The sequence below is a fragment of the Physeter macrocephalus genome, chromosome 16 (genome assembly GCF_002837175.3).
Source record: "Physeter macrocephalus isolate SW-GA chromosome 16, ASM283717v5, whole genome shotgun sequence".
Lineage (NCBI taxonomy): Eukaryota > Metazoa > Chordata > Mammalia > Artiodactyla > Physeteridae > Physeter > Physeter macrocephalus.
This window is the reverse complement of record NC_041229.1, coordinates 60491702-60516254: the sequence shown is the minus strand read 5'-3', so window position 1 is coordinate 60516254 and position 24553 is coordinate 60491702. Positions and strand designations below refer to the sequence as shown.

Genomic DNA, 24553 nt, shown 5'->3' with positions numbered 1-24553 from the left:
GTTCTACGCTATGGACCAGTGAGATATCCCTGGAAAGCACTGCGCCTTTACCGCCACACCATCCCTGACCTAGCTTACCCCATCTGTTTGGCTTTCAGGGTCGAGCACGCACGCATGCATGCCAAGCACCGCGGCCACGAAGCCATGCACGCTGAAATGGTCCTCATCCTCATCGCTACCTTGGTGGTGGCCCAGCTGCTCCTGGTACAGTGGAAACAGAGGCACCCCCGCTCCTACAATGTAAGCCACTTTGCTCATTTTTTTGTTTGCCAGTCATCAAGAGACCCTTCTTAAGTATTCTAGGGTCCAGCCTAACCGAGGCCACATGTAGGCAAGGAATAGATAATAATACTAAACCGTATGTGTGGATGGTGAATAGTGTATGTTGGGTGTGTGTTTAAGGGACAGGCGATTCAGATTGTGAAAACTGGGAAAGAACCTGAATGTACTTTCATGGCCAGAAAAGGTAGATCCTCCCTTTTAACATTTTGGGATAGATTCATGAAGGAGCTGTTCATTAGGAACTGTTCAAATAGAGGGAGAGATGATCACTTGATTGGGAAGACCAAGCCTCCAATGAATCTTTAGATTAATATTTTGAAAATGCAGTAATAAAGAGGAGGCAATGTAGCAGGTGGTAAGAAGGCAGGGTCAGAGTTAGAGAGACCTAAAAAGGCAGTTATAGAGGAAATAAGGAACGAAAACATAAAATGTACAGAAAACATACAGCTAAATGGCAGAAGTAAATCCTTCCTTATTAGTAATTACTTTAAATGTAAATGGATTAAATTCTCCTATTACAAAGCAGAGATTGTTAGATTGATTTTAAAAAACCACATTATCCATGTTTATACTGTCTATAAGATACTCACTTTAGATATAAAGAAACGAGATAAAAGTAAAAGGATGGGGCTTCGCTGGTGGCGCAGTGGTTAAGAATCTGCCTGCCAATGCAGCGGACATGGGTTCGATCCCTGGTCTGGGAAGATCCCACTAGACCCATGCGCCCCAACTACTGAGCCTGCGCTCTAGAGCCCGCGAGCCAACTACTGAGCCCGCGAACCACAACTACTGAAGCCTGCACACCTAGAGCCCATGCTCCGCAACAAGAGAAGCCACCACAACGAAGAGTAGCCCCCGCTCACTGCGAATAGAGAAAGCCCACAAACAGCAACAAAGACCCAATGCAGCCAAAGATAAATAAATAAATAAGTATTTTTTTTTAAAAAGTAAAAGGATGGAAAAAGATATTTCATGCAAATGATAACCAAGAAAGAGCTGGTGGCTCTTAAATGTCAGACAAAATAGCCTTTAAATCAAAAAAGGTTACAAGAGATAAAGAAGGACATTACATATTGATAAAAGGTTCACTACAGCCAGAAGATATAACAGTTATAAACATACATGTACCTAACAAAGGAACCCCCAAATATGTGAAGCAAAAATTGACAAAATTGAAGGAAGAAACAGATGGTTCTACAGTAATAGTTGGAGAGTTCAGTACCCCACTTTCAATAATGGATAGAATAACCAGGTAGATCAACGGGTAAAAGAGGACTTGAACAACATTATAAACCAATTAGATGTAACAGACATGTACAGCATACTCCACCCAACAACAGCAGAATACATGTTCTTCTCAAGTGCACATGGCCCATTCTCCAGGATAGACTATATGTTGGACCACAAAATAAGCTTCAGTAAATTAAAAAACATTGAAATCATAGATGCAACTACTCTGGATTAGGACACGGCAGGTAGTATACTGGATTCTTTTACAACTATTATCTTAGAAGTATTTAACCTTTTTAACTATAACCCTTTTTTAACATAAAAAACTTGGCAAACATCCATGTGATAATAGTTGTACTTTGAAAGAATACATAAACACATACAGTAGTAACAATAGCTAACATTTATTGAATTTTTACTATGCCAGTCACTGTTCTAAGCACTTTACATATATAACTCATTTAATCCTCACAGTAACCCAATAAATACTGTTTTCTCCAATTACAGATGAGGAACTGAGGCAGAAAGGCTAAGTAACTTGCTCCACTGGTAAAACCATTATTTGAACCAAGACAATTTTACTCCAGGGCTTTTAGTCTTAATCCCTAAATGATTCTTTTTCTCTAATACGTGCTTTTTCAGACCTCTTGTAATAGGGCCAAGGATGCCCAGAGGTCTGTAGCCCACAAGATGGGAACTGCTACACTATCTCATTTAACCCTCCTAATAGCCCATGAGGTAAGTACTAGGAACAAACAGGCCCAGAGAGTTCAGGCATGAAGGGGATACTAATAGAGCCAGGATTTGAACCCAAGTCTTCTGTTTCATATTTCATAATTTCTTCTATACCATATGGTGCTTCTGGAAAGGATTTTCCATCAAGGGAACGAAGGGATAATATGGAGCATAGGCAGAAGAGAGATTAATCTTTGCCCTTGAGCTGGCACTTGTTCCAGACAGTACTGGCCTATAGCCACCTCATGTGTTGTCATGCACCGCAAGTAGAGACATCTGTACCTTCAGGTCATAGTGCATGGAATGACCACATGGCACCAAGGCTTTTTGAACTAGGCACCATCCAGCAGGCTGAGCCATCTGGGGTGGGGCTTCATATCTGGACCCTGCTCGTGCTTCACCCTGCCATCTGAGATAAGTCACTTGTTTTTCAGTGTGTGCTTATAGTACCTGCTCTATAAAATGGGGATTTATCAGGATGGTTTAATTGAGCCTGGAAAATACAAAAAATCATAAACCAAATGTAGAGAGCCCCCTTGGAATTTCTGTGCTTGAATTTAGAAATAATTATATGTTGTTGGCTAATCTGCAGAGATTTCTGAAAACCTCTGAAGAAGTGAGGATGCATAATGTACTGCAGTGGTTTTCAGTATGTACTTTTTAAAAAGGCTGTGGAGTCCTTTCTTCAAACAGTATCTTAAGGAAAAACTCAGTCTAGAAAATAAGAGGATGCTCTTCTTGGGCTGGTAACCCTGACCCCTCTGCTTTCTCAGGAACATCTATAGGACACATCAGAGTGTTAGAAAACCACTGATGTGTCATTCATTCATTAATCTTTAATAGGAATGTGATTGTGACTTAATGAGGCCAGTTGTTGTAAGGAGCATGCACAGTCGTCTCATTACTTTATTGCCACACCCTGTAAACATTATGCTGAACTACATTGGTGAGAGGACATGCTAACATTATAGCATATCTTACACTGAGAAACTTAAACTCATATCTTTAGAAAATTGGAAGAAGAAATCTGTAGTGTCCTGCTTTATGCTGCTCTTATACAATAATGATCTATATTGCTTTTGTTGAAACTTTTATTAACTTGGGTACAATGAATGTTTTTACTGCTTTGATTAAAGTACTAACTTTGGAGGAAAAAAAATTGCCCAAGATGCCTGTACATAATGGCATCTCCTGTCCTTTTTCATGCTTATCAGAAGTTGAAGCTGTTTGCCTTGCAGCAGTAAATACAGTGGAGTTAGACCATCTGGCTTGATTAGCCAGCTCTCATGCTTCCTGGCTATATGACTTTATACCTCTCTGAGCCTCAGTTCTTCTTATCTCTAAATTGGGGTGATAATATCTATCTCCTGGATTGTGAAGATTATATAAAATTGCGTGGCAAAGTGTTTTGTAAACTCTAAAGCTAACGTTAGTGACTTTGTTCCTCCTACTCCTAAGAGAAAAGTCTCAAGACATAAAAATATCTTAGGTACTATTTTATGTGGAAGTGGAATAGATTTTATTTTTATTGAGGACAATTTCACATAACAAAATTCACAGTTTTAACTGTTTTAAAGTGTATAATTCACTGGCTTTTAGCACATCCACGTTGTTGTGCAACCATGGCCACTATTTAGTTCTAGAATGTTTTTGTTATGCCAAAGGAAACCCCATACCCATTAAGCAATCACTTCCCATTTCCCTCTCCCAGCACACCCTGGCAACCACTAATCTGCTTTCTATGTATTTGCCTATTCTGTATATTCATATAAATAGAATCATATAATATGTGGCCTTTTGTGCTTGGCTTCTTTCACTTAGCATAATGTTTCCAAAGTTCTTTCATATTGTAGTATCTACCAGTATTTCATTCCTTTTATGGTTGTGTAATATTCCATTGTGTGGATACGCTACATTTTGTTTATCCATTCATTAGTTGATGGACACTTGAGTTGTTTCCACCTTTGGGTTATTTTGTTTTGTTTTGTTTTTTATTTATTAATTAATTTTATTTATTTTTGACTGTGTTGGGTCTTCGTTGCTGCGCGCAGGCTTTCTCTAGTTGCGGTGAGCGGGGGCTACTCTTCGTTGCGGTGTACAGGCTTCTCATTGCAGTGGCTTCTCTCGTTGCAGAGCGTGGGCTCCAGGGCACACGGGCTTCAGTAGTTGTGGCACATGGGCTCAGTAGTCGTGGCTTGTGGGCCCTAGAGCGCAGGCTCAGTAGTTGTAGTGCATGGGCTTAGTTGCTCCGTGGCATGTGGGATCTTCCCGGACCAGGGATAGAACCCGTGTCCCCTGCATTGGCAGGTGGATTCTTAACCACTGTGCCACAGGGGAAGCCTTGGGCTATTTTGAATAGTGTTGCTATGAACATTCATTGTAAGTTTTTATTTGAACACCTATTTTCAGTTCTTGGGTATATCCTGGAGTGGATTTGCTGAGTCATATGTAACTCTATGTTTAACTTTTTGAGGAACTGCCAAATGGTTTTCTATGGCAGCTGCAGGATTTTACATTCTAACTCACAATATATTGGGTTCCAATTTCTCCACATTCTCTCCAACACTTGTTATTTTTCTTTTTCTTTTCCTTCCTTCCCTTTTTTTTTTGTATTATAGCCACCCTAGTGGGCATAAAGTGGGATTTCCTTGTGGTTTGATTTGTATTTCCCTAATGGTGTTGAGCATCTTTTGATGTTTTGGGGTTTTTTTTGGTTGTTGGTGGTTTGTTGTTGTTGTTGTTTTTGGCCACACTTCAGCATGTGGGATCTTAGCTCCCTGACCAGAGATTGAACCCATACCCCCTGCAATGGAAGCACGGAGTCTTACCACTGGACTGTCAGGAGGTCCTCTTTTGATGTTTTTATTGGCTATTTGTATATCTTTTCTGGAGAAATGTCTATTCAAGGTCTCTACCCATTTTTTAATTGGATTTTTGTCTTTTTTTTTTTTTTTTTTTTTTGATGTTCTGTGCAGCTTTTGGGATCTTAGTTCCCTGACTAGGGATTGAACCTGGGCCATGACAGTGAAAGTTCCAAATCCTAACCACTGGATTGCCAGGGAACTCCCAGATTTTTGACTTTTTGTTGTTGAATTGTAGAAGTTCTTTATATAGTCTGGATACTACATCATCATTAGATAATGATTTACGAATATTTTCTCCCATTCTGTGGGTTGCCTTTTCACTTTCTTGATAGTATCCTTTCATGCATAAACATTTTTAAGTTTGATGAATCCAATTTTTTTGAATATATTTGACATATAACGTTGTGTAAGTTTAAGGTGTGTAACGTTAATTTGCTACATTTCTATATTATAGCATGATTGCCATTGTAGTGATATTTAGCACCTCTATCACATTACATAATTATTCTTTCTTTTTAGTGTGGTTGGAATAACTAAGTTCTAGTCTGTTAGCAAGTTTGATCATTAAAGTTCAATATCATTGTTCATATTCATTATTCTGTGCATTAGATCTCTATGGCTTATTTACTACTATGGCTTATTTACTACAAGTTGCAAGTCTGTACTGTTAAACCTATTTTTTTCTTTTGTTGCTTATGCTTTTAATGTCATGTCTAAGAATCCATTGACAAATCCAAGATTATTAAGATTTACCCCTGTGTTTTCTTTGAAGAGTTTTATGTTTTTAGCTCTTAGTATTTAGGTCTTTGATCCATTTTGAGTTAATTTCTTGTAAGTGGTGTGAGATAAGGATCTAACTTTATTTTTTTGCATGTGGATATCCAGTTGTCCTAGCACCATTTATTGAAGAGACTTCTTCCTCCATTTAATGGTCTTATTAGCACTCTTGTCAAAAATCAATTGACCATATATGTATGCACTTATTTTTGTACTTTCAGTTATATTCCATTGAACTATAGATCTATACTAATGCCAGTATCACACTTTTGATTACCATAACAGTGTAGTAAGTTCTGAAATTAGGAAGCATGAGTCCTCCATACTTGTTCCTTTTCAAGATTGCTTTGGCTATTCTAGATCCCTTGCAATTCCATATTAATTTTAAGATCAGTTTTTCCATTTCTGCAAAAAAAGGCAGTTGTGATGTTGATAAGGATTGCTGTGAATCTGTAGATCATTTGAGGGAGTATTACCATGTTAGCAATATCAATCTTCCCATTCCATGAACTTTCATGAGCATTAATTGTCTTTTCATTTATTTCAGTCTTCTTTAATTTCTTTCATTAATGTTTTGTGGTTTCCAATGTACAAGTCCCATACCTCCTTGGTCAAATTTATTCCTCAGTATTTTATTCTTTTTGATGTTATTGTGAATGGAATTGTTTTCTTAATTTCCTTTTTGGATTGTTCATTGTTAATATATAGAAATAAAACTGATTTTTGTGTATTGATTTTGTGTTTTGCAACTTTGCTGAATTTGTTTATTAACCAATAGTTTTTTTGTGTGGATTCTTTAGGATTTTCTTTATATAAATCATATCCTCTGTTTTGCTTCTTTTTTTTCCGATTGGATGCCTTTTATTTCCTTTTCTTGCATAATTGCTCTGGCTAAAACTTCCAGTACAATGTTAAATAATAGTAGTGAGATGGGCATCCTTGTCTTTTCCTGATCTTAGGGGAGAAGCTTTCAGTGTTTAATCTTTAAGTATGTTAGCTGTGGATATTTCATAAATGCCCTTTATCATGTTGAGGAAACTCCCTTCTATTCCTAGTTTGTGTGTTTATCATTGAATGGGTGTTGAATTTCTCAAATGCTTTTTCTACATCAGTTGAGGTGATCATGTGGTGCATCCCTGGGATAAATCTTACTTGGTTGCGGTGTGTAATCCTTTTAATATGCTGCTAGATTCAGTTTGCTAGTATTTTGTTGAGGATTTTTGCCTCTGCATTCATAACAGGGATTGGTTTGTACTTTTCTTGTCATGTATTTGTCTTGCTTTGGTATCAGGATAATGGGGTCTCATAGATGAGTTAGGAAGTATTACCTTCTTTTCTGTTTTTTGAGGAATGGAATTTTGGTGTAGTATAAAAAGCCTTGAAGTGGGAGTCACTTGATCTAAGATCTGTTTCTAGCATCACTGCTAATTAGCAGTGGACCTTGGGCAAATTACTTATTCCCTTTTAGCCTCACCTCATTCTCATGTTTCATCTCTAAAGTGAGGATTTAAGACTAGATGATTGCTAATGTCTCTTCAAACTTTAAAATAGTTTTTCATTACTGTTATTCTGTTTAACTCCAAAGGCCCAAATTAAAGCTAAGGAATGAGAGTTTTAAGAATGCAGATTTTGGCTAAGTATAATAAAGAAATTTTCAACGGTGAGGGCTGTTCCGCAGTGGAATGAACTGTCTTAGAAGGGAATACTCTCCCCATTACAACTGTGTTTTATTAGGGGCTAGACAACCCCGTCAGGGATGTTGTGGAGCAGATTTTTGTGAGTTTTACAGAATGGTTGGCTGGACTTCTTCTAAGTACTCCCTCTAAGCTCTAAAATCTGTATCATCGAATTACCAAGAGAGGCGAAGGCCTGTCTCATTCTTAGAGGACAAAGCTGACCTGTGGAGAGACAGGATGAGGTTTCGTTCTGTCTTTGTTTTGTATTTGTTCTCATTACAAATGTTATACATGTTTGTTATAAAAAATTCAGAAGGGCTTCCCTGGTGGCGCAGTGGTTGGGAGTCCGCCTGCCGATGCAGGGGATGCGGGTTCGTGCCCCGGTCCAGGAGGATCCCATATGCCGCGGAGTGGCTGGGCCCGTGAGCCATGGCCACTGAGCCTGCGCGTCCGGAGGCTGTGCTCTGCAACGGGAGAGGCCACAGCAGTGAGAGGCCTGCGTACGGCAAAAAAAAAAAAAAAAAATTCAGAAGTGCCCAGAGAGAATCACTGTTAAACATTTGTTACACTTGCAGATTTTTTTTCTATGCATATGTTAATATTTATAAATTTTTAGACATTTATGACATCCATTAGGCTCTGCAACATTTTCCACCTAATATAGACATATCTCAGAGATGTCATGGGTTTGGTTCCAGACCATTGCAGTAAAGTGAATATGCAATAAAGTAAGTCACACAAAATGTTTGGTTTCTCAGGGCATATAAAAGTTATATTTACACTGTACTGTAGTCTGTTAAGTATGCAGTAGTGTTATGTGTTATGTCTAAAAAAACAATGTACATACCTTAATTTAAAAATACTTTGTTGGGGCTTCCCTGGTGGCGCAGTGGTTGCGCGTCCGCCTGCCGATGCAGGGGAACCGGGTTCGCGCCCCGGTCTGGGAGGATCCCACATGCCGCGGAGCGGCTGGGCCCGTGCCGCGTACCGCAAAAAAAAAAAAATAAAAAATAAAAAAAATAAAAATACTTTGTTGCTGAAAAATGCCATCATCTGAGCCTTCATTGAGTCAATCTTTTTGTTGGTGAAGGATCTTTCCTAGATGCTGATGGCTGCTGACTGATCAGGCTGGTGGTTGCTGAAGTTTGGAATAGCTGTGGCAATTTCTTAAAATAAGACAACAGTGAAGTTTGCTCTATCAATTGTCCTTTAATAATGATTTCTCTGTAGCACCCAGTGCTGTTTGATAGCATTTTGCCCACAGTAGAACTTCTTTCAAAATTGGAGTCACTCCTCTCAAACCCTGCCTTAGCAACTTAAGTTTATATATTATTCTAAATCCTTTGTTGTCATTTCAGCAGTCTTCACAGCATCTTTCCTGAGATGGATTCCATCTCAGGAAACTACTTTCTTTGCCCATGCGTAAGAAGAAGCTCTTAAGCTGTTAAAGTTTTATCATGAGATTGCAGCAGTTCAGTTACATATTCAGACTCTACTTCTAATTCTAGTTCTCTTGCTATTTCTACCACTTCTGCAGTTACTTCCTCCACTAAAGTCTTTAACCCCTCAAATTCATCCACAAGGGTTGGAATACATTTCTTCCAAATTCCTGTTCATGTTGCTATTCTGACTTCTTTCCAATGAATTGTGAATGTTCTTAATAGCATCTAGTATGGTGAATCCTTTCCAGAAGGTTTTCAGTTTTCTTGGCCCAGATCCAAACAAGGAATCAATATCTATGGCAGCTGGAGTTTTACAAAATGTATTTCTTAAATAACAGGACTTGAAAGTTGAAGTTACTCCTTGATGCATGGACTGCAGAATGGATGTTGTGTTAGCTGGCATGAAAACAACATTAAGCTCATTGTACATTTCCATCAGAGCTCTTGGTTGATCAGGTGCATTGTCAGTGATCAGTAATATTTTGAAAGGACTCTTTTTTTATTTCTGAGCAGTAGGACTCAATAGTGGGATTAAAATATTCAGTAAACCATGTTGTAAACTGATGGGCTGTCATCCAGGCTTTGTTGTTCCACTTATAGAGCACAGGCAGAGTAGATTTAACATAATTTTTAAGGGCCCTAGGATTTTGGGAATGGTAAATGAGCATTGGCTTCAACTTAAAGTCACCAGGTGCATTATCCCCTAAAGAGAGAGTCAGTTTGTCCTTTGAAGCTTTGAAGCCAGACACTGACTTCTGTCTGTGAAAGTCATAGATGTCATCTGCTTGAAAATCTGTTGTTTAGGTAGCTACTTTGATTCATCATCTTAGCTACATCTTCTGGGTAACTTGCTGCAGCTTCTTCATCCACATTTGTTGCTTCACCTTGCAATTTTATGTTGTGGAGATGGCTTCTTTCCTTAAACCTTATGAACCAACTTCTGCTAGCTTTAAACTTTTCTTCTGCAGCTTCCTCACCTCTCTCAGCCTTCAGAGAATTGCTCTGGATTAGGTTTTGGCTTAAGGGAAAGTTGTGGCTGGTTTGATCTTTTATTTAACCACTGAAACTTTCTTCATATCAGCAGTCAGGCTGTTTTGCTTTCTTATCATTCATGTGTTCACTGGAGTAGCACTTTTAATTTCCTTCAAGAACTTTTCCTTTGCATTCACAACATGGGTTAAACTGGCATAAGAGGCCTAGCTTTCGGCCTGTCTCCGCTTTCAGCATGCCTACTCACTGAGCTTAGTCATTTCTAGCTTTTGATTTAAAATGAGAGATGTGTGACTCTTCCTTTCACTTGAACACTTAGAGGTCATTGTAGGGTTATTAATTGGTCTAATTTCAATATTGTGTGTCACAGGGAATAGGGAAGCCCAGGGAAATGGAGAGAGATGGGGAATAGCTGGTCAGTGGAGCAGTCAGAACATACACAGCATTTGTTAAGTTTGTTGTCTTATATGGCCTAGTTTGTGGTGCCCCAAAACAATTACAATAGTGACATCAAAGATCACTGATCACTATAACAAATATAATAATAATGAAAAAGTTTGAAATATTGTGAGAATTACCAAAATGTGACACAGAAACATGAACTGTTGGAAAAATGGCACTGATAGACGTGGTTCAACTCCGGGTTGCCACAAGCCTTAAGTTTATAAAAAACTGCAGTATCTGCAAAGCGCAATAAAGCAAAATATAATAAAACAAGGTATGCCTGTACTGGCTCTCAGATATACAAGCCATATTAGTTTGTATGTCTATCCGTATTAGTATGTGTGCCATCCTTTTAAACTACTACAGCATAGTATTCTTTTAAATTTTTTTAAAATTTAACTTATGTCTGTTAATAGACGTGTTAATTAAAAAAAAATTCAGAAGTGCCCAGAGAGAATCACTGTTAAACATTTGTTACACTTGCAGATTTTTTTTCTATGCATATGTTAATATTTATAAATTTTTAGACATTTATGACATCCATTAGGCTCTGCAACATTTTCCACCTAATATAGACATATCTCAGAGATGTCATGGGTTTGGTTCCAGACCATTGCAGTAAAGTGAATATGCAATAAAGTAAGTCACACAAAATGTTTGGTTTCTCAGGGCATATAAAAGTTATATTTACACTGTACTGTAGTCTGTTAAGTATGCAGTAGTGTTATGTGTTATGTCTAAAAAAACAATGTACATACCTTAATTTAAAAATACTTTGTTGGGGCTTCCCTGGTGGCGCAGTGGTTGCGCGTCCGCCTGCCGATGCAGGGGAACCGGGTTCGCGCCCCGGTCTGGGAGGATCCCACATGCCGCGGAGCGGCTGGGCCCGTGAGCCATGGCCTCTGAGCCTGCGCGTCCGGAGCCTGTGCTCTGCAACGGGAGAGGCCACAACAGTGAGAGGCCCGCGTACCGCAAAAAAAATAAAATAAAAAATAAAAAAAATAAAAATACTTTGTTGCTGAAAAATGCCATCATCTGAGCCTTCATTGAGTCAATCTTTTTGTTGGTGAAGGATCTTTCCTAGATGCTGATGGCTGCTGACTGATCAGGCTGGTGGTTGCTGAAGTTTGGAATAGCTGTGGCAATTTCTTAAAATAAGACAACAGTGAAGTTTGCTCTATCAATTGTCCTTTAATAATGATTTCTCTGTAGCACCCAGTGCTGTTTGATAGCATTTTGCCCACAGTAGAACTTCTTTCAAAATTGGAGTCACTCCTCTCAAACCCTGCCTTAGCAACTTAAGTTTATATATTATTCTAAATCCTTTGTTGTCATTTCAGCAGTCTTCACAGCATCTTTCCTGAGATGGATTCCATCTCAGGAAACTACTTTCTTTGCCCATGCGTAAGAAGAAGCTCTTAAGCTGTTAAAGTTTTATCATGAGATTGCAGCAGTTCAGTTACATATTCAGACTCTACTTCTAATTCTAGTTCTCTTGCTATTTCTACCACTTCTGCAGTTACTTCCTCCACTAAAGTCTTTAACCCCTCAAATTCATCCACAAGGGTTGGAATACATTTCTTCCAAATTCCTGTTCATGTTGCTATTCTGACTTCTTTCCAATGAATTGTGAATGTTCTTAATAGCATCTAGTATGGTGAATCCTTTCCAGAAGGTTTTCAGTTTTCTTGGCCCAGATCCAAACAAGGAATCAATATCTATGGCAGCTGGAGTTTTACAAAATGTATTTCTTAAATAACAGGACTTGAAAGTTGAAGTTACTCCTTGATGCATGGACTGCAGAATGGATGTTGTGTTAGCTGGCATGAAAACAACATTAAGCTCATTGTACATTTCCATCAGAGCTCTTGGTTGATCAGGTGCATTGTCAGTGATCAGTAATATTTTGAAAGGACTCTTTTTTTATTTCTGAGCAGTAGGACTCAATAGTGGGATTAAAATATTCAGTAAACCATGTTGTAAACTGATGGGCTGTCATCCAGGCTTTGTTGTTCCACTTATAGAGCACAGGCAGAGTAGATTTAACATAATTTTTAAGGGCCCTAGGATTTTGGGAATGGTAAATGAGCATTGGCTTCAACTTAAAGTCACCAGGTGCATTATCCCCTAAAGAGAGAGTCAGTTTGTCCTTTGAAGCTTTGAAGCCAGACACTGACTTCTGTCTGTGAAAGTCATAGATGTCATCTGCTTGAAAATCTGTTGTTTAGGTAGCTACTTTGATTCATCATCTTAGCTACATCTTCTGGGTAACTTGCTGCAGCTTCTTCATCCACATTTGTTGCTTCACCTTGCAATTTTATGTTGTGGAGATGGCTTCTTTCCTTAAACCTTATGAACCAACTTCTGCTAGCTTTAAACTTTTCTTCTGCAGCTTCCTCACCTCTCTCAGCCTTCAGAGAATTGCTCTGGATTAGGTTTTGGCTTAAGGGAAAGTTGTGGCTGGTTTGATCTTTTATTTAACCACTGAAACTTTCTTCATATCAGCAGTCAGGCTGTTTTGCTTTCTTATCATTCATGTGTTCACTGGAGTAGCACTTTTAATTTCCTTCAAGAACTTTTCCTTTGCATTCACAACATGGGTTAAACTGGCATAAGAGGCCTAGCTTTCGGCCTGTCTCCGCTTTCAGCATGCCTACTCACTGAGCTTAGTCATTTCTAGCTTTTGATTTAAAATGAGAGATGTGTGACTCTTCCTTTCACTTGAACACTTAGAGGTCATTGTAGGGTTATTAATTGGTCTAATTTCAATATTGTGTGTCACAGGGAATAGGGAAGCCCAGGGAAATGGAGAGAGATGGGGAATAGCTGGTCAGTGGAGCAGTCAGAACATACACAGCATTTGTTAAGTTTGTTGTCTTATATGGCCTAGTTTGTGGTGCCCCAAAACAATTACAATAGTGACATCAAAGATCACTGATCACTATAACAAATATAATAATAATGAAAAAGTTTGAAATATTGTGAGAATTACCAAAATGTGACACAGAAACATGAACTGTTGGAAAAATGGCACTGATAGACGTGGTTCAACTCCGGGTTGCCACAAGCCTTAAGTTTATAAAAAACTGCAGTATCTGCAAAGCGCAATAAAGCAAAATATAATAAAACAAGGTATGCCTGTACTGGCTCTCAGATATACAAGCCATATTAGTTTGTATGTCTATCCGTATTAGTATGTGTGCCATCCTTTTAAACTACTACAGCATAGTATTCTTTTAAATTTTTTTAAAATTTAACTTATGTCTGTTAATAGACGTGTTAATTAACAGTTCATCTCAGTTGCAACAATGGTTCAGTAAACATTTTACATATATAATTTGCATAGCTGGGCCGGCGTTTCTGGAGAATGAATTCCTAGAGATGGAATTGCCTGGTCAAGTGGAATTGCCATTTAATCATTAATGGATCTTGTCAAATTGCCCTTCAAAAAAGTTATAGCAGTTTATAATCCCACCAAGAGATGTTAAACAGTGCTATTACCCAGTGTTAGAGAGTATAGAGAATCCTCAGTATTTTTAATCTTTGTCAATCTAATAGGGTGAAAATACCTAATTTAAAAGTCAAGTAGGGCTTCCCTGGTGGCGCAGTGGTTGGGAGTCCACCTACCAATGCAGGGGACAGGGGTTCGAGCCCTGGTCCAGGAGGATCCCACATGCAGCGGAGCAGCTGGGCCTGTGTGCCATAGCTGCTGAGCCTGTGCTCTAGAACCCGCGAGCCACAACTGCTGAGGCCTGTGTGCCTGGAGCCCGTGCTCCACGTCGGGAGAAACCATCGCAGTGAGAGGCCCGGGCACCGCAACAAAGAGTAGCCCCCCTCGCTGCAACTAGAGAAAGCCCGCATGCAGTGGCAAGGACTCAACGCAGCCAAACCAAAAATAATAAATAAATTAAATAAATTATAAAAAAAAATAATAATAAAAAAAGTCAAGTAGTTCTGGCACTTCCCTGGCAGTCCAGTGGTTAGGACCCACACTTCCATTGCAGGGGGCACGGGTTTGATCTCTGGTTGGGGAACTAAGGTCCCACAAGCCGCAGCATGACCAAAACAAACAAACAAACAAAACAAAACAAAAAAGTCAAGAAGTTCTGTAAGGTTTAAAAAGCAAAACACATCAGTCCTCTGCCTATCTCTATCCATCCCTGATTATTATTTCAGTGGCAACCACTTTAAACTTTTTTTAGTTGTTTTCTGATCCTGACCTCTATATTTTTAAATAACATGATTACACATACACTCACACACACATATATATACACACACACACACACACACATATATATATATAATTTTCCTTTTGACTTTCTACCATGGAAGGTGGTAATTATATTATACTGCTACACTATACTCATTACATACACACTTTTCCTCCCAGTTTTTAGTTAAATAAATATTCCCTATTTATATTATTGTGACATATAAATGTTATTCACAGTTGAACCACTTGGTGTATTTGGTCATATTTTCTTTCCTTGCTTAGGATTCTTTTGAAATGTTTCTTATTGATTTATAACAGCTCTTTGTATATTATGAATAAACGTTTTGTCATACGTGTTGCAGGTATCTTTCCTCAGATTGCTATCTGATTTTATTTGTAGAATTGGTACAGAAATTTTTGTAGACTAGATTTATGAACCACCCTGTGGGCTGAGGATTCTGTTATTTGCTATTCTGTTTGGATGGCCCATTTGGTATTCCTTGTTTTCCATCCTGGTGCATCTGAAGTTCTTCTCCCTGCCTAAACAGATTTTAGGTACTTGCTGTAACTGCAAGTTTATAGTTCTTGAGGGACCCCCTCACCTTGAAATTCAAATCTGCTCTAGGCTGAAGATGGGCTTCAGGGAGGAGAAGCAGAGCAGAAATATAGTTGGGCCATCACTAAAGTATGAACTTCACTATTGTGTAAACATAATTAATGACACCAGCAATTAATGACACCAGCTACCGTTTATTGAGTACTTCATAATGTGCCAAGTATTTTGCTCTGAGGTGGGTAATTTTATTTTTGCCATTGTATGGATCAAGAAACTAAAGCTCAAAGAGATTACTGAGCCCCACTCAACCAATGATTAGCAGAGTCAGGATTCACGTCCAGTCCCTCTGACTCTTATGCTCTCCTTCACTCTTCCCTGATGTCTGTTTGTTTGTTCAATTAGCAAATGTTCTTTGATCCTTCTTAGCCCCGTGCTAGGGCAGTAGTCAGTTAATATTGTTTCATGGAGAAATCACTTTGAAAAAGAGTTTATAAAGTTGGATATTCATATTCCCTGTGATCCAGGAGTTTAATTCCTAGATATATGCCAAGAGAAAAGTTTGCACATGCATCCCAGGAGGGAGGATGAACCAGAATTTTCCTATCAGCACTATTTGTAATAGCAAAAATTTGAAAATGACCCAATACCATATATAGGTGAGTAGATAGGTTAGTTGTGATATATTTTCACAATGGATATAACTTATAAAATAATACATATATAAATATATGGAATAACACAAAAATAATTAATTATAATTACAAATCATGGTAAGGATGAATCTTAGCAATATAGAATGAAAAAAGTCCCAGAAGAGTACTTATAACTTTATACCTTTTATAGAAAGCTAAAAACAATGAAAACTAAACAATGTTTTAGAAATATGTATGTGAGTGATAAGATCATATTTTAAAAAGCAAGGGAATGATAAAATCAAGGTTCAGGATAAGGCTGATGTTGGATGGAGAACTGGAGGATAGGATAGAGAAGAAGAGGACGTAGCTAAATGTAAGTAAGTTTAGGTGTTCCAGTTCTTATGTTGGATGGTGGGTTCAGTATTTGTTATATTATTAAAAAATAATTAACTTGAAAAGGAAAGAAATCCTGTCACTGCTTCACATAAATGAAGCTTTGGGACATTATGCTAAGTGAAATAAGCCAGTCATAAAAAGACAAATACTTCCACTTATATGAGAACGTAGAATGGTGGTTGCCAAGGGCTGGGGGTGGGCGGGATTGGGAAGTTGTTGTTTAATGGGTACAGAGTTTCAGATTTGGCAAGATGAAAAAGTTCTGGAGATCTGTTGCACAGCAGTGTGAATGTACTTACCGCTACTGAACTCTACACTTTTTTAAATGGTTAAGATGGCAAATTTTATGTGGTTTTTTTTTTTTAACCACAATTAAATTTTTTTTGGCCATGTTGCACAGCTTGTGGGATCTTAGTTCCCCAACCAGGGATTGAACCCAGACCACGGCAGTGAAAGCGCTTAGTCCTAACCACTGGACCACCAGGGAACTCCCAAAAATAATTTTTAAAAATTAAAAGTGGTCTATGCATAGACTAACGATGAGAATATTCATTAACCAGAGATTCTGATTAATTTTTTTTCTCTACTAGAAGTTCAAAAATAAAGGCAAGAAAGAAAGCAGTTCCCAAGACAGGGATTTACCTTACCAGATATTAAGACATACTATAAAGAATAGACAAATAGACCAGTGGAAGAGAGTGAAGATCTCAGAGATAAATCCTTGTATAATGGGAACTTAATATACACTAAAGATGTAATCACCAATCAGTGAAGAAAATAATCATTGTTAAGTAGATTGTGTTGAGAAAACTGGCTCACCATATGGAGAAAAATTAAAACTAAATTCCTATATAGCACTGCATACAAAAAGGAACTAAAGATAGATTAAAGATCTAATTATGAAAGGCAAAATTATGAAGTTAATGAAAAATGTATAGGCTAATAAGAAAGATATGATAAATTTGATTATACTAAGGCTTTTTGTTGGATAAAGGATACTATAGGCAAAGTTAGCTGATAACAGAATGAGAGATTAATAATGATTAAAACTGACAATAGATTAGTATCTAGACTATATGAAGTAACTCCTACAAATCAACAAAGGAAAGACAGCAGCTCCAATAGAAAAATGCGCAAAGAATATGAACGGGCAGTTTACAGGAGAGGAAATCCAAAAGTCCATCAAGCCTGAGAAGAGATGCTCAAAGTCATTAGTAGTTAGAGAAATGAACATTAAAACAGCAATGAATTATCAATTTATTCGATTGGCTAGAAACTAGAAAGCCAGATATTTCCAAGTATTGGCATGGATCAGAGGCTGTAGGAACCCCCATGCATTCTTTGTGGCTGTGAAGCCTGTTGCAGGCATTGTGGAGAGCAGCATAGCATTATTCAATCAGGTGGAATATATACATGTCTTGTGAAAGATACACAACACAGTGCCAATTAATAAATCAAAAATATACATATTAAACACATTAGAATGTCTGTGGAGTGAGGAATGGGAATAAAAAAGAACCAAAACAACAACTCCAACAAGAATGTTGTGTAAAGGAGAGGCACTGGGTTTGTTGTTGAGTAGTAGAAATACGAGCTGTTTGAGATTAGCTGTCAGAGCTTTCCAAAAAATGCTTCTTATGGCATGCCAAGAAATGATGGAATTAATTGATAAGGCTCTGTTTCTCTCAAACTGAATGAAATTTTCTGTTCTTCACTAGTGCTGGTTGGTGGCCCAGCCTTTCATTGGGCACCCATGACTGCTAAGTAGAAAAACACTAGCTCTGTTCTCCTAGACCAGTTTTCTCAGTAGGGAGACTATTAACATATTGGCCAAATGATTCTTTATTTTTTCGGGGGGCTATCCTGTACATTGTAGGATGTTTAGTAGTAGCAGCAGCCCTGGCCTCTACCCACCAGATGGCTGGTAACACCCCTCCCCCACTTGTGACAACCAAAAATTTCCCCAGACATTGCCAGATGTCCCCTGGGGAGAAAATTCACTCCCAGTGAGAAACACTGTCCTAGACTCTAGGACGTAGAGCAGCATGGATGCTGCCAGCCATGAGATTGATTATGAGCAAGTATGCTAACCTACTGGTTTCACTGTGAAAAGTATCAAACTTCTCTCTGTAATTTAGGAGTTCAAAGAAGAGAAACTTCACTTTAAAAGAAGAGAAACTTAGTCTAAATTAACTGCTGTTGGGAACAAGTGATCTTACAGTTTTCTGTATTTAAATTTCAGGTACTGTTCTTTTCAGCAACAATAGTAATAATACCTTAAACTGCTTAGAGTTTTGAATTTGTTGATTTAAAAAAATACTTTTCTCATCTGTTCTCTCTTTGGAACCTCACAGCAAATAGCTTTATAAGATAGGATAGGGATTTGTCTCCATTTTTCAGATTAGTAAACCAAAGTGCAGAATCCTGAAGTGATCTATCAGGAGCACATGACCTTTAAATTTATGTCTGGAGAGCCAGATGTAAAATCTGGTTCTTGGTTAAGTGCTCTTTTCTATAGCGTACTCAACCATTTTTTGAGGTTTCCAAAAGTTTCAGGATATTTTTGTCAGTTCTGCCATGGTCATTTCTGTTTTTAACTCCCCTGATTTTTCCTTTAATAATTTTTGCCCAAGTCCTTTTCTTGGATTTCAGGTAGTTTCACAACCACCTCCCTTTGCTCTACATTGTCTTGCCTCCTCAGGGTTTCCCCCCAACTTAGTGACTGATGCTGGGAGGCAGAACTTGGGAGACAGAAGATCTGGATTGGCAGCCTAGCCTAGGCCACACTTGCTGTTTGTAGCTCAGTTTTCATCATCTATTCAGAGAATCTAATCTTACTTGCTCCTTAGCTCCCTCAGGGATGTTAGGGGAAGGAGTAAGTTTATGCCTGGAAAAGTATCCTATTTTTAAAGATCTCCAAGGAGAAGCTTTCATCATGTCTGTCTGTTACCAAATATAGTATCTTTTCAGACTCCTGTCCCCTGAACTGCTGTTTCCTCCTGGAATGGATGAGTGGCAAAATCTCCTAACTGGAAATCGTTAAAGTTCTATAGATTTTTCTCAGACCAAGACATTAAGAGGGTTACTAGAATGTGGCTAGAGAATGCTAAGATGGTAAAGGGTTGTAATCCACTTCTCATGAGAAAGAAAAACTTTTCTCCTCAGAATATAATAAAAACTCCAGGGCTTCCCTGGTGGCGCAGTGGTTGAGAGTCCGCCTGCCGATATAGGGGATACAGGTTTGTGCCCCGGTCCGGGAAGATCCCACATGCCGCCGAGCGGATAGGCCCGTGAGCCCTGGCCAGTGAGCCCGTGCATCCGGAAGATCCCACATGCCGCCGAGCGGCTAGGCCCGTGAGCCATGGCCACTGAGCCTGTGCATCCGGAGCCTGTGCTCTGCAACGGAAGAGGCCACAACAGTGAGAGGCCCGTGTACCGCAAAAAAAAAAAAAACAAACAAACAAAAAAAAACAAAACTCCTAAGTGTGATCAGCCTCCTCTGAGCCTTGCCTACCTCTTTAGGCTCATTTCTCACACCTCCCTCGGGTACTAGTTGTACTCTCAGGTATACCATGTCCCTGCATCATGATACCTTTCTCCACCTGCACCTATTGGACCATCAGGACGGAGATGGTAGGTTGCTTTCTTCAGGAAGCCTTCCTTGATTCCTCCACGTTGAGTGAAGCACCTCTACTCTACTTTCTTGGCCACCAGGGCCTACTCCATTATAGCACTTAGCATTCTGGATTATAGTTATTTGTTTCTCCTCAGTAGACTTCTCCTTCTTGAGGTGGTTTTGTATTTTATCTTTGAATTCCCCAGTCCTTAGCCTGGTGTCCAGTAAATGTTTATTAAATGACTGCTTGAGTGACTCTTTTGCCTGGAGAGGAGAAGACCTGGAAAAAAAAGACATAAAATTAGGAGAGTAAGCATAAGAAATAGGGAGTAAATTTACTCTGTGCTTCTCTGAAGGACAAGAGTTTGACCCAGAGGCAGAAGGGGGAGGCAAAGGCAGATTTTTTTCAGATCAGCATCAGGAAAGAACTATCTAGCGCATTTGTTATCATTGGAATGCCTGCTTCATGTTGTAAGGTTGACCATTTGCCAGGGGTGTGGTAGGAGGTAATTGCCAACCAAGATTCTGCCCTGTAGAATATTCCAGCAATACATGGGGTCTTACCAGGTCACAGAAACTGTGCTACTATATCTGCTTGCTGGGCCTCTGGATGATCTTCAGATAATAGCCATGCCTTCCTGTAGTTTTGTCCAGGCCTAATACGCCAGTGCCTTCAGCTCTTCCTTATGTGATTTGGTTTCCAGACCCTTTGTAATCCTGGCTGATCTGTTGTGGTCATGCTTATTCATCACTGTTCTTTCTACATTGTGGTCCTAAGACCTGATCTCAGGGCCCAAGTTTGCTTTGACAGAGCAGAGAATGGTAGAGCTGCTGCCTCCTTCATTCTGGGTTTATTCTTAGTTAAACAGCGTAGTGTTGCCTTGGCTTTTTTGGTAACGGTCCTGTTGGCGTATATTCCCTGGCAATTTGTGGTCAGGTGAAACCCCTAGATCTGTTTCACATGAGCTGCTGTTAAGCCACTCCTTCCCCAACCTATACTTGGGTAGTTGGTGAGGTTTCATCGTAAGGTTTTGGTTCTTCATTTCAGCTTATCAGGTCACAGCATGTTAGAGCTAGAAGAACTCTAGGAATGAGCTTTATTCATTTTGGATCTTGTTTCTGTTTCCCATGTTCACTGCCTTGCTCCTCTCTCCTTCCCAAGCTTTGTACTATTCACAGTGTGGTAAGCAGATCCTTTGTATTTTCATCCAAATCATTCATGAAAATATTGACCAAAGCTGTAGAGCATATCCCAGACACCTTCTTCCAATTGATCTCTGTCCATTTATCAGCATTTTTTTCACACTGATTCAAGCTGTGAGTCACTGACTTTGTTCAGCTACCTGGGCTTGTCGTTTTCATTTCACCCTCAGTATTCCTCTTCAGCCAAGCACGGCAGGTGGCCCTGCCCCCATAACGTAGGAAGATACAGAAGTGATGAGAATGCTGGAAGTCGGAAGTGCCAAGCATCAGCGCACTAACAGGGGAGCTGGTGCCCAGAGAAGGATGTGATCTGGGAGCTCTTTCTTGACTTTTCGTGAATTACAGTTTCTGAGATGAAAGAAATCTAAGACAAAGACAGTCCAATTAAATTGGGCTAGCTCTTACTGTTAGCATCTAACGTCATCATCTCAACTGTGTAGCCTTGTGGAGAGAGAAGTGGGATGTTGTTATTCTTATCTTCCAGATCAGAGAAGCTGGGATTGTTCCTCAGCAAATGTTTGCTGAATGAATCAGTGAGTGAGTTTCAGGCTAGTCTTCAGTTCAGCTTCATATTTTCAGATTCAGGGAGAGAAGGATGAATGGCTTTCACACGCACGCGCACATGCATGCGCACATGCCATAATGAAGCCTCCTTCAGAACCAGAGCTCTGTCATTTCCAGTCAGTCTCCCCTAGACAGCTCCTGACCACACTGCTACATCTCTCCTCTGAACTCCCATAGCAGTGCTTGATGCTTTGCATGGCTGCCCAATTCATGCATTTATGTCTCATCACCCCAAATTCTGGAAGAGAAGTTAGGGCCACGGCTTCCCATTATTTCGTGCCTTTCACAGCATCAAGTACAGGCACTTGGTTGAGCAAACTATCAAACCAAATGTGTTGCCACCAGATGGCACCAGAGTCCCTGCTATTTTTCTGAGAATCTTGAGTAACTTTCAGCCATTTATTGCCAAGCTAGCCATTAAAAATGCCTTCCTTAATGAGGAAGCTTCAATTTATTTATTAAGCAAAATGCCTGTAAATACTACAGTAGGCACAAGTAAATTAACCAGGCAAAATTGTAACTTACCATTTTCCCCATAGTAGACTATTGTGTTCACCCAGCCCCTCTGCCTGCTGCTTGTCAGGCACTGAGCTCTCACCCCAGCAGCTACTTTCCAGGCCTTGAAGAGAATCTGACTTTCAAGCCTCCCCGGCACAGAGTGTCTCGATACCTGAAAATGGCTTCAAATCCTTGGTTTGGGTTTTTGGATCATTTATTTTTCCTGGAAAGGACAAATTAAACATTATAAAGAAATTGCTATAACCCCACCACCTTTAATATGTTGATTATTTTGGTTATCTCATTGTAATCTTTGCTCCCTTATATATGTGGCTTTATTAATTTTTGATAATGTGAAGCCATAATAAGAGCTCTCATTTACTTAATGCTTAGTATGCAACTATGCTTGTTGTTTTATATACATTGCTGCTATTGAAATATAAGAGTTATTATATTGAATCCTTACATTGTATTTATTATATTACTTATATTGAATGCTTGCCTTGTTGGGTACTGTTCTAAAAGCTTTCCATGCATTAACTCCCATGACCTATACAGCCTGATGAGAGTAGGTACTGTTTACCTCATTTACAGTTCAGAAAACAGGCTATCAGAGTTAAGTGACGTGCCTAAGGTAACACAGTAAATAGCCGTATTGGGATTCATATCTAGAACTCTTTAATTCTAAAATCACTGTTCATTTCACTATATTATAGCATTTTGCTTTGTTCATTTGCTCTTTAATGATTTCTATTTGTACTTCTTTAGAAAGGATGTAAGGATTCATAGAATCATTAAAATATGGGTTTGATCTATGTTATTCTCCTACTGCTAGACTGTTAGCTCCTTGAGGACAGGGACTAGAGGTCATGTTTATTTATTTCTGCATTCCTCTTCTCATGAAATGCAAAGTATGTACTTGGATGAAAGAGTGAAGGCTGCCTTCACTCTCCCAGGGAGTCTGAGATACAGGCTGCCTAACAGAACCTTAGCGTGCTAGAGCTTGAAGGAGTTTGAAAATCAAGTCAAACCCTTCCTTTAAGGAGGAATGCCCTCCTTAGGATGACCTACTGAGTTGGAGGCAGAACAGAACTAGAATCCAGGTTTGCTGGGCTTCTACTGGGCCATCTGGTTTCAAAGAGCCTAATCCTGTCCTTAAATCTCCTTCCTTCCTTCCCTTTCCTACCCACCCCCCTCCTCTCTTATCTTTCAGGATGTGTAAGTTGAGTAGCTTTACACCCTTAAAGTTTCAAGCCTGAACGTTACAAAATGAGGCAAGATTTTCCATTCCTTTTACACCGATGCCCAGACTTACTCCTAATTATGTCTTTGTTCAACCCAGAATAGAATCCAGGTCCTCTGCCTCTCACCACACCCAAAATATGCAGAGCTGCAGCTCACGTAGGGAAAATTATCTTGACTGGATTCCCCCCCAAGAACATGCTATTGGTGATTGATGGAGAGTGGGAAAGAGGCTATTAGGGCAGGCTGGTGGTTTTTATGTAACAGCCAAGTTTTTGGAAAACCTCTAAGGAGATAGGAATTCCTGTTCTTTCTCAGAGTCGGACACATGTGACCAGGCCATGTGATTTAATTCTTCTCTAGTTTCTGGGCCTACTGTTTTGTAAACACCCCCATGAGCCTGTTAAAGCAAACAGTGTGAAGGCTAAAGACCCTGTAGCCCTTCTTTCCACACCCACCTTCATCTACCCCCCTTTTAGTGTCACGATTCTGGTTGCCTTATCCCCTACTTTAAATAATCTGCAGTTGTTTGTTGTGATGTCTTTTCCTGGTCTCCAAGTATCTCCTAGAATGTCACCTGGAACATTATTTGGGTAGCCGTTTGTTAGTACATCCTGGTGCTTTTCACACTTTTTTTTGTAAGGCCGGAATATTTTAGAATGCTTCATTCAGAGTCAACTGCAGGTTCCTGTACAGTGGAATTGGTATTGAGGCTACATTGTTCGCTGACCAGTGGGCACACAGCGCTGGAAGCTCTAAAGCAAAGTGGCTGCTCACCATTCTCTTCCACTGTCTCTCTTTTTCTTTTTAATATGTAAAATAACACTAAAAAACTAACGCTTTTTCTTGCCACAGAGCAGTCTATGAGAGAGTAGTAGCTACAGACAGCTTAACACTTAAAAGATGCTTTAAGCTGCACTATCCAATGTTGTAACCACCAGTCCCATGTGGCAGCTAAACACTTGAAATGTGACTGGTCTCTTTTTTTTTTTTTTGATAAAACTGAGATTGATTGATTGATTATTTTTTAACATCTTTATTGGAGTATAATTGCTTTACAGTGGTGTGTTAGTTTCTGCTTTACAACAAAGTGATCAGTTATATATATACATATGTTCCCATATCTCTTCCCTCTTGCATCTCCCTCCCTCCCACCCTCCCTATCCCACCCCTCTAGGTGGTCACAG

General features: G+C 39.3%; 1 protein-coding gene across 6 annotated transcripts in view; it reads left to right on the top strand.

Moving 5' to 3' along the window:
- Window positions 1-24553, top strand: part of RNF121 (ring finger protein 121) — a 95239-nt gene that overhangs the window by 39507 nt on the left and 31179 nt on the right. For all 6 annotated transcript variants that reach the window (XM_028501547.1, XM_028501546.1, XM_055078707.1 and 3 more), the window contains one exon: window positions 99-240. In XM_028501547.1, coding sequence (XP_028357348.1) covers window positions 99-240 — 142 coding nt within the window. The remainder of the gene's footprint in view (window positions 1-98; window positions 241-24553) is intronic.